At 40.8% G+C, this 10,855-nt stretch overlaps 1 protein-coding gene across 1 annotated transcript in view; it reads right to left on the bottom strand.

Annotated features, from left to right (window-relative positions):
* Positions 1–375: 375 nt before the first annotated feature.
* ST6GALNAC3 (ST6 N-acetylgalactosaminide alpha-2,6-sialyltransferase 3) overlaps positions 376–10,855 on the bottom strand; it is a gene marked incomplete at its 3' end in the record, with an annotated part of 70,789 nt that continues 60,309 nt past the window's right edge. Inside the window, exons 2-3 of the mRNA XM_080349027.1 lie at positions 2,105–2,212; positions 376–562 (exon numbers count right to left, since the gene is read on the bottom strand). Of these exons, the coding sequence (XP_080205153.1) occupies positions 376–562; positions 2,105–2,212 (295 nt within the window). The remainder of the gene's footprint in view (positions 563–2,104; positions 2,213–10,855) is intronic.

Genomic DNA, 10,855 nt, shown 5'->3' with positions numbered 1-10,855 from the left:
ACCGCAAATGAGCTAAAAATACTGATTTGAATTAACTAAGGTGATGGACAAGTTTTAAAGGACCACCATGTTCTCTGTGTGCACATCTGTACCTAGGAAATCTCATCCGTCTTTAACTGCTACTGCCTTGAAGTAAAATCCAGTTAAAGTATAAAGTGCATTGTGAGGAGTAAAACCCTAAGAAATAAAAAACAATGTGTCTGCCTTCCACAGATGATTAATCTTGCTTAACAGCTGAACCATCACCCTCTTTGTCTTCCAGTTTTTAGTTTAGTGTTACCTATGCTGAGAAAGGCCAGCCAGATGTAAGCAAAATTCTTGTAAACGGAGACATTTTTGTAATATGCTGTTAAGGGAGAGTTAAGAAAACCAGTATCAAGACACTGTCCAGTTGGGGTGGGTAAATATTATTGTGTGCCTCTTGGCCCATTCAGCAAATACTTTCTTTTCTGTGATAAACCGATGGCCTCCATACGGAGCATTTTCGTGCAGAAAGTATTCCTCACACTCATCTCTTCCTGGCTCGTAATAGTGGTACGGAACTTTACGAAAGCCTTCTGACCTAGGAAAAAAAGAGATACATTTAAGTATTATTTCCAAGGAAAACATTAATATATACTGCACCTGAATTATCTGAAATCCTTTCCATGTGTCAGCATCTGAGCTCCGTTGCTAAATTGTATGGGCTTTCATTACAGCATGATTTGTATGAATTTTCCTACAGAAAACGAAGCTAAGCGTATATCTCAACACACACTGGTCTTGTCGGTCAGTAAGCAGCTGATGGGCTGGCTCTTACAGGTACGGCACATTTTGTTTAGCCTGAGACAACTCAGTCCATAAAGGCTCCATCACTAAGCAAAGTCTTCTCTTGACACTGGTTCTTGAACTGGCTGAATAAGGCAGTTATAAGAAGAATATACATTATATAAGTAGGCAATGCAGTTTAAGAAAACCCGCCCTTCTCTGCCTTTAACAGAATGAAGAGCTATCATGCTGTTAACTGGTTTGACACCAGGTCTAAGCAATGCCAGCTTAGAGGCTCTATGAGGACAACTTTAGTCCTGCCACCCCTCATCTCAGGGCGCCTACTGTATTTTCATAAACAAAGAACAACATATGTTCATTCCATCTGGATGACTCACTCAATCAGTGAAATCTGCAAGTTCTAAAAACTCAGTCTCTAATGTTAAGATACCCTAATTAAACAGCTGTGACTCAATTCTATTTTCTTCTTTTTAGAGTCTGCCAGGAATGAGGAGTAACAGAGAACGTGGACTGGGGGTCCACACAAAGACCTGACTTTAGGAACCTGGGACCCACTGAACGGGTTACATGCAGGACTTGAACCAGCCTAGCTACAGAAGAATAGACTTGTACTAGTATCACACATCGGTTATTACATTTTCTGCTTTTCTGAATGAGGAATAGTTTCATTTTGTATTTTGCTACCATATAGTGTAGATTAAAGCACTTAACTTAGATTGTGTGTATAGTTTTACTTCTGACAACAGAATTAATCCATTGTCACTGTGAGGTCGCTACCAGTAGTTGGTTGGAATTTATGTCAGTTTACTGTGATAAAGCTCGCAGGACTTGTTTTATTATCTAATTAGAAACCCCCTACTACTGAAAACAAGCCATATATAACCTGGAAAGTTCGAGCAGGTTGCTCAATGGTGGTGAAATGCAATTTCAGGTAACTACCCTGGGCTAACCAGTTCCTTTCACTTCCAGGTGTATTTGGTATTCAGAGAATTATTACTATTTCTTCTATAGATTTGTTTTAGCAGTAGAAGTAAGTACATTTGTCAGAAGAATATGAAAATACTTTGTTGCCAACTAATTCAGAAACCACGAAAGATCTTTCATTAAAAACAGTTACTTATGACATCCAATGTTAGATTTTGTAAATGTTCTCATTTTCTCAACAGCAAATGCCATATCAAGACTAACTAAGCTAACAATAGTGTCACATTAAGGCAAAACAGCGGGAAGTGACTGCCTGATCCATTTTTTGGATTTACGATATTAAAATAAATCACAAAATTTTGACAAGACATCAGAATTGTAGATGTATGAAAATAATTTCCTGTGATCTTACTTGCAGTAGGTGTCATTTATCATCCCATAGACGTGAATTCCATAGCAGGCATCCATAGCCAAAATTAAGGTAAACCAACCCGTACTGAGATATGAACCTGATTGGACTCTGTAAAAATACAACATACACAAAACAAATTGCAATGAGAAATTATCAACACTTTATCAAAGAAAAAGAATCTATTACCTGGGACAAAAGGCATTAAGCAACCTGACAATCTGTCAAAACCATACAATTATTTTGAATTATTTATAGATACGCTCTCATTCTTGCCAGCTTGGGGCCTCAAGCTATTGTCCACAGAAAAAATCCCACATTCAATATCTGAAGTCAAACAATGCATCTCCCTTGAGACAGAAACTATTGCATTTTTGTGTCTGAAGGACAGCAATGAGTAGACTGTGTAAAACCAGACAAAGTTCACCAGAAAGCAAACTACTAGCAGAGTTTGTGCTGGGTGCACGTGAGTATCCACCATCCTCTTCCACGAGAAAAGCCTTGATCTGCAGTGGGCTTGAAAATTCACACAGCAATGAAACTTCTAAAGACATTTTGGTAGAAAAGCATGTAATACGAGGCTTTGAAAAACAAAATGTTTTGCATGTTGCTTTATATATGTTTGTGTCATCATTCTTTAAGATGACATAGCAGAGAGAAAAACACAAGAAGACAGTGCCCAGATTGATAACCTTTGCTCAAATAACTAGTTGCATTAAATCAGTGTAGAAGTATTACCTGCATGAGTGAGAACAAATGACATGTGTAAGGATTTGGCTTTGTGAGCAAACATGCGTTGTTAATTACAGACCAAATCCTGCTCGCTCTACTCATGCAAATGTTACCATAAGGGATGGGGAGTCAACAGAGTTCCCCAAATACGATTCTGTGATCTCAATAGAGCCCCAGCTTTGTCTCAGTTTGAGAGAGTTGGGTGTGAGTGAGAGGAGGGGATAGTTTAGCTTTATGCCACATCTTTTAGCTCTTAGGTTTTGGGTACAGCAGGGAGCAGTCTGTTCTCCATCATAAGTTAAAGCAGACTAAGGTTTGCACACAATTAAGCTTTGCTGCAAAAGAGCTCCCAGGTAGGCCTATCTGCGAATCAGTTATCCCTGTCAACAAAACCTTCCGAAAACATTTTCATCCTGGGCTAGGAATAAAGCTTTCATGTGGAAAATAAAAATAAATCATACAGCAACTTATCCAGCCTATAAACCCCAACTTTCCTGCGAGACAGAGGAATCAACTCCGGCGTTTCTCCCTGGTTCAGAACAAGAACGTACTATGGTCTCCTGCCCCCCAGGTAAATCTGCCTATCAGTGGCTTTTGGCTCATATTCTGTGTTACTTCCTTGCTCTTTTTTTGTTGAACCTTGACTAATTTTTCTTAGTGAAAACCAATTACCTCAGCTCCCAGAGAGTTTTACCATACTCAGGAACACTGAAAGGAGTTTGTGGTAAATTGCTAAATCTTCTCTTCCTTGCCCACGTCTACCTTCCTTCATGGGTTAGCCGGTGTGAACTTCTATCTCTACTTTTACTGCAATGTTCTTTTCCTTGGGGAGACCCCTAGCTACCTGCTTGGATGCTTTCCTAAGGGACCCTTCTGGAAACCATAAATATAGGGTTATCTCGGCACTGAAGGATGACAAGTGGGAAGAAAAGGCAGGGTGTCAAATACCCGTGTTCCATTAGATGGACACCAACTATGATTGTGCTTCTTTACTTGACACCTTTGTAGCCATGAAAACGTGCATGTGTTTATCTGTCCCCTTAGGATCTTCCTTTCTTCAAACAGAATGACCTGCTATTGTCTAGCGAAGAGAATTCCCAGTCCAATTCAGGTTATTTCAGAGTAACATTCTGCCATGATAAAAAGCTGCATTGTTTCTAACTTGCTTTCTGTTCTTGTGCCAGAAGAACACTAGCCTTGAGTTTTTAAAGCCATTTAAAATCATAATAGCTATTTATAAGAACACTGTGAAGATCAGGACCCTTCCGATAATGGAGGTTTATTGGAGAGTACTATATTGACAGTAGCATCTGAAATTTGCTACACTCAGGAGGAAAAAGGAGTTTTAAAAGAGAATTAATCAATATTTCATGTCTTATTTTAACACCATTGGACCTTAGTCCTCTCATCTATATACTACACTGGCAGGATAAATAAAAACAGCGGAGTGAGTTCCCAGATACCTTCCCTGGGAGATGAAGTACATGACAGAATACAGATTATGTACTTTAAAACAAAGCACTTAAATTGCTCCCATTTTTTTCCTTTGAAGATACATAGGGATACAAGGGAATACGCTTAAGCAGTGGGGATTCTGGATGATTTGGTAACACCTTAGAATTCAATCTGATACCGTAAACATACATTCAACATTCTAATGAAAGCAATATTAGATCTGTGAAAACAATTTGCGATGTCCCTAAAAAGTCATAAATCTCTGAATACTTTTAAAAATATCATCCCATAAAGCCGCAGTGCAAAGCAATGTCTCAGCTCTTGCTATTATGCTAACACCGTGCACTCAATTTCTTTCTCTACAGGAGAGTTTTACATGGATTTTGGCCAGGGCTTTTTGAGACTCACGAGAAGGAGCTCCTCTTGTTACTGTAATTGCATTCAAACTTCACATTTTACACACTGAAAAGGATCCTCCATGTATGAGTAGCATAAGGCTATGTCACTGCACGAATCTGAGCGAAGGGGGACGTTCATCTCCAAACAGGAGTTTGTTAAACATCATCCACAGAACAACTATAGGCAAATCTACTGTGATATATGTGCGTGCAGCAAATGCAAAATTCTTCCCTATGGCTCATAGTGACTTTTTCTTATACTCTAAAATTAATGGAGCACCAGATCGAGGCAGGAAATTGTCTGAACAGCTCAGGAGAAAACAATGCACTGCTTTTCAAAAAATGCATTTAAAAAGAAGATGGTTTTGCTTTCAAGACATGATTTACAACTGGATGCAGCAATAAAATGGCAATTCTCACAAAAAGTTACTTTGTCTGTTTATCTTGAGAATGAAAGCTTGTTTTGCATACGTCCTACATCGTTTGGCTTCTTCAATAAATGTTAGTTATTGGGATGTAATTCATTCTGCTAAATACCATCCAGCATTTCAGACAAGTACATAAGCATATCCTTAACATTAAACACATAAAAAGACCAATGGAATCAACTTAATTAAGATGCTTGAAACAAAGTATATTCTTGCCTATCTTGTTCTTAATGAAGGTTTAAGTGCTTAAACTGTCATTATTTCATCTCAGAATATAAACGTAAGCTCCAAGATTCATAGTTATTTACAAGTTTAAAGTCTCAAAACATAGGATTTGCATTTTTAGTAATGCTTTCCATAAAGTCCAATAGAAAGAACTGACTATAGTTTCTCACAACACCTTAAAAAGAAGCCTTGCCTTCTACATTTTAGAAGGAACTTATAAAAAACATATTCAGGATTGCTAAAATGCTAGTGTGTGATACATAAAGCATTAATTAAAAATAAAAGCAATTAGACATGGTTCTTTAGCCTTAGCTTTCCAATATTGTAAAAAAGCATAATAAATGATATAAATAAGATGGGATAGATAGAGCCCAATAAAAATGTTGGCGACTGAAATCCGTCTTCTTTGACATCTATAACCGTGCTTTGATGGAGGCTAAATGAAGGAAAAACTGGTTCCTCCTCTTATCAGGGGAAAACGGAGGAACATCAAATATTTTCTTCCTGATCCAGGGCAGGTAAAAGTTTTGTTGTCACTGGAGTTCTGATTTTACCATAGAATTCCAGGAAGTTCTTTTATTCGTTCGATTGTTCCAGGATTTTTTAATGTGCAAAATCAGTTCTAGCTCTATGGTTCAATGGGCTGTGATTTCCAGTGGGGATTTCAGTGGTAAAAAACCAAAAGTGTGTTGAGGCAGAGATGTTCTGCAGACAAGCAATGAAAATGCAGAAAAGAATTCTGAACCTTTTTTTTCCCTTAATTATTTACTGGGATAAATTAGAGCACAGAAGGTCAATTAAGAGTGTTAATTAAGAAGAAAAACGAAGAAATGTAGCACTTCAAGAAGCTATCAAGTAACAGAGAGCTTGCCAAAAGCATTAACTAGAACCTTTGCCTTTTTTGCTTTTTTTCAAAATATTGCTGGAAAATAAAATTCAACAATGACAGATTGAAATGACGAGATTCTCCAGGCCAATTAATTGACAAAAAACCTTATCTTTTCAAAATGGCTGTTTAGAGACTCTAATTCTCAGATGACCCTCCTACCAAACTACTGAATCAGCAGCAGCTTTATTTGCAGCAGCTTGCCAGGCCCCTTGATTAATAAAGAATTATAAGTAAGTATATGGGTCTAAACAAACTAAGAGACCTGTAATGCACAGAGCGGAGGCTTCATCGTGTGAGATGTCCTTCCAGCATGCTAAAAGATTTGTCAAAGTGATTCCAAATGAATAGAAATATTGTCAAGAACTGTGTCAAGATTAGTTTAGACCATATTCAGGTGGACATGTCTGTGGCATCACGACCCCATGGATCCCCTGGGAGGGGGTCAGCACACTCTGGTTTTGCCGGTCCCCCCCGCCACTCGCCCCGTGTCAGCCTCGCCTGTCACCAACCCTCAGGAATGAAGGTAGAAGGTCCATGGCCCAACCACGCTCCCTTGTTAAAGACAACCAGCTCTTCTTCTCCCTGGGTTACTGCAGGATTTTGCATTGCTGAATAATGGTGTTTCCTTACAACGAAAAAACTGGAAATTTATCTCCCAGCACAAACTGGTGATCCATTACTTAATTCTATACTTGCCAGATTAGTGCTATCGCGGTACCTGCGTTGACTGAGATGTATTTTTTTCTTCTGCAGAAGCATCTCTGAATGTATCTGCTGAACAACTCTCCTTCTTTGCCATATTAAACAATCACATTCCCCGAGTTTGGTCTGTGCTTTCCTCTTCATATCAAAAGTAGATTTATTCTTCATATCAAAAGTAGATTTATTAATGACAGATTAGAGTGAACTGACAGGAAAATGTCCCCACCTCTGAGAGAATGGCAAGGCTTGTTTTCCTAGCACCTCTCCTCTGAGGACGACGTGTACTTCTCATGCCAGAAAACTGTTTTCTTGAGAGGAAAAAAATGAAGTACATTTGGCACAGGAGAAGGGCAAGAGTCTAAATGCTGAAGAATGTGAGCTCTAGCTTAGATATAATTTGGTTTTCTGTAAGACTCAGTGCTTTGTTGCTAATAATTTCATTATGTGCTTTGCGCAGAAAAAATAGCGCAAGAAGAGCAATGGAGACACAAGCACAGAGAATTGATTTCACTTGGTAAAAACGGTTGCTATTTCTGCATTATAAAGATACCTGTTCAGCGGTTGTTTTTCATAATTATTCATTGTTTCGTACGTGTGTTTCTGCACGCACGTGCTTGCTTTGCATTCCACAGCCATGCAGGACATCTAATAATAAACACCCATGCCCCTCTAGCAGTGAGCAGACTGTCTCACACATTTAAAAGCCCACACGGTGCTTCAGGTCATTCTGTAAAGTGAAACATTTATATATGGACAGATGTTTTATTATCCATCATGTATGGTTTTATGCAAAGCTTAAACAAGTGGAATGCATTCTGAACAGCACGGACCACATTCCAGATTCAGACGGTGGCCGTGACCAGCAAGATGTACCTGGGAATGGAGAAGGGATGCACCTCTATATCAATACTGCACCAATGGAACACGTAGGACAAGGATCTGTTTCGGTTGAATTTGCTATAAAACCACAGAAAAAGCTACTCCTAGGTCAACAAACTACCCCATAAGAATCTCTCCCCATAATCTGATTTGAAAAGAGTTTTAAAAATTAATAAATCCTATGTCAAATGGCCTTGAAAAATAAGACAGCAAGGACACTTCTGAATGATTACAGAAGGGAACACAAAAAATATGGCTTTCTATTTAACTGCATCTAATTAAAAAATACAACTATTTGACTTACTATTTACGATTTTTGGCAAGACAGGCAAAAACAATATTAGAAATAATGAAGAATCTGCTACCGCAATTACTGAAATCCACGTGACATCTGCTTGGGTGTGTAATTTATGCATATAGTTCCAATCTTTGTGTTGTATGCATATTGTTTTCTTTCTTTCCTCTCTTTCTCTGCTCTACTCAAAATATCCATGTAAACCTGAAACAAAGGAGGGAGCTGGGGGGAAAGGCAGCTGAAAGAAATTGACTTCTGCTGCCCAGGCTTCTGCACTTCCCTGATTTCTGGTTCCTTAACCTGACTTTGACACAGCTCAGTCGTGAACCGAGGCAACAAGAGAAGGAAGTTATTTCATTCAGGCAGAGAGGGCTCCTTCAGATGCCTTTGCTGCTCAGCTCAGAGAAGAAAAGGAGAATTCTTGTTTGTCAAGGGTAATCAGAGAGGACCAGCTCGCTGCAGAGCACACACAAAAAAAACGAGGCTAAAGAATTGTAATTGTAAACCCTACTTTCCAGCCTATATATATATATTTGTATGTATATGAATGGAGAGTTGGGCGGGGAAAAAATTAATGGAATATAACAAGGGCAAGTGTAGAGTCTTACATCTGGGCAGGAACAACCCCAGGTTCCAGTGTAAGTTGGGGAATGACCTATTAGAGAGCAGTGTAGGGGAAAGGGACCTGGGGGTCCTGGGGACAGCAGGGTGACCATGAGCCAGCACTGGGCCCTTGTGGCCAGGAAGCCAATGGTACCTGGGGTGGGTTAGAAGCGGGTGGTCAGTAGGTCAGAGAGGTTCTCCTGCCCCTCTGCTCTGCCCTGGGGAGACCACACCTGGAATATTGTGTCCAGCTGTGGCCCCTCAGTTCCAGCAGGACAGGGAACTGCTGGAGAGAGTCCAGCGCAGCCACCAAGATGCTGAAGGGAGTGGAGCATCTCCCGTGTGAGGAAAGGCTGAGGGAGCTGGGGCTCTGGAGCTGGACAAGAGGACACTGAGGGGGGACTCATTCATGTTTACAGATATATAAAGGGGGAGTGTCAGGAGGATGGAGCCAGGCTCTTCTTGGTGACAACCAATGGTAGGACAAGGAATAATGGGTTCAAACTGGAACACAGGAGGTTCCACTTAAAGATTGGAAGAAACTTGTTCCTGGTGAGGGTGGCAGAGCCTGGCCCAGGCTGCCCAGGGAGGTTGTGGAGTCTCCTTCTGTGCAGACATTCCAACCCACCTGGACACCTTCCTGTGTAACCTCATCTGGGTGTTCCTGCTCCATGGGGGGATTGCACTGGGTGAGCTTTCCAGGGCCCTTCCCACCCCTGACATTCTGGGATTCTGTGATGGATGCATTTTTATGAGGTGATTCTCATGCAGGAAAACCTGTGCTAATCTTTTCAAGTTGAATGGCATCTCCTATAGAGAACAAGAATTACTAGCTGAATTTCTTACAGCTCTTGGGCTTCTGCAGCTTGCTTTGAGTCTTCAGATACAAATTCTGCTCTTGGTGCAAATTGTTTACAGGACAATAAATTCCAATCCCAATCTCTTTTTTCTTCCCCACTCTCTTCCCTAATCCTCCTGTTTCTAGAAATATATATGCTCTTGATTTCTCCTGACTCCAGAATTCTTCATTTCCCTTTCTTAAGTACAAGCTGTGGCCTGAAGCACAGCCCATGCTATTGCATGTGCTCAAGTTATTAGTAAAAGATGTGATGCCTTTTGTAAGTGCTCTGGTTGCAGTTGCCACCTGAGATCTGAAGTCAAGCAGTTTACGCGTGATTACCAATAACCTTGACCCACTGGAGGTGTATTGTGGAGAAGGAGAAGTGTCTGGCACCACACATCTCCATTTGCTCTTGGATTTTGCTGATGAACAAATGGAGATTGAAACCAGAAGATGACACATAAAAGTGTGGATGATTACAACCATGCAATTATGTTTGGAATGAAGGGGAACTAAATTCACATGATTTGAGGGCTAAGCTGTCGGCATCTTCACACAGCCATTTGTGTCTTCAAAAATCACCTGAGTAAAATTCACTCCATCCTCAGGATGACTGAGCTTGCTGGGAAATGCAACTCTTCTGGTCTGTGACAACATAGCACTCGCCTCCCATTACAATTACTTGTGCTTGCAGTGGTTGAAGCAAATGGCAGGTAACCACATCTTCTTTCCCTGGGCAGTATTCAAGCCTGCAAATTAGTTGTGGCACCATGGTGTACTCCCATCCCACTGTTTTCCACTTTCCATCAGCCTTTACTATTTCCCAACCTATTCCCCAGGACCTGGGGGTCCTGGTGGACAACAGGATGACCATGAGCCAGCACTGGGCCCTTGTGGCCAGGAAGCCAATGGTACCTGGGGTGGGTTAGAAGCGGGGTGGTCAGTAGATCAAGAGAGGTTCTCCTTCCCCTCTACTCCGCCCTGGTGAGACCCCATCTAGAATATTGTGTCCAGTTCTGGGCCCCTCAGTTCCAGCAGGACAGGGAATTGCTGGAGAGGGTGCAGTGTAGGGTAACAAAGATGACTAAGGGAGTGGAGCATCTCCCGTGTGAGGAAAGGCTGAGGGAGCTGGGGCTCTTTAGTTTGGAGAAGAGGAGACTGAGGGGTGACCTTATTAATGTTTATAAATATATAAAGAGTGAGTGCCATGAGAATGGAGCCAGGCTCTTCTTGGTGGCAAACAATGATAGGACAAGGGGTAATGGGATCAAGCTGGAACACAAGAGGTTCCACTTAAATTTGAGAAG

This window comes from Nesoenas mayeri, assembly GCF_963082525.1.
Source record: "Nesoenas mayeri genome assembly, chromosome: 8".
NCBI classification, from domain to species: Eukaryota; Metazoa; Chordata; class Aves; order Columbiformes; family Columbidae; genus Nesoenas; species Nesoenas mayeri.
The sequence above is the reverse complement of the archived record's forward strand: the minus strand, read 5'-3'. Positions and strand labels throughout refer to the sequence as shown.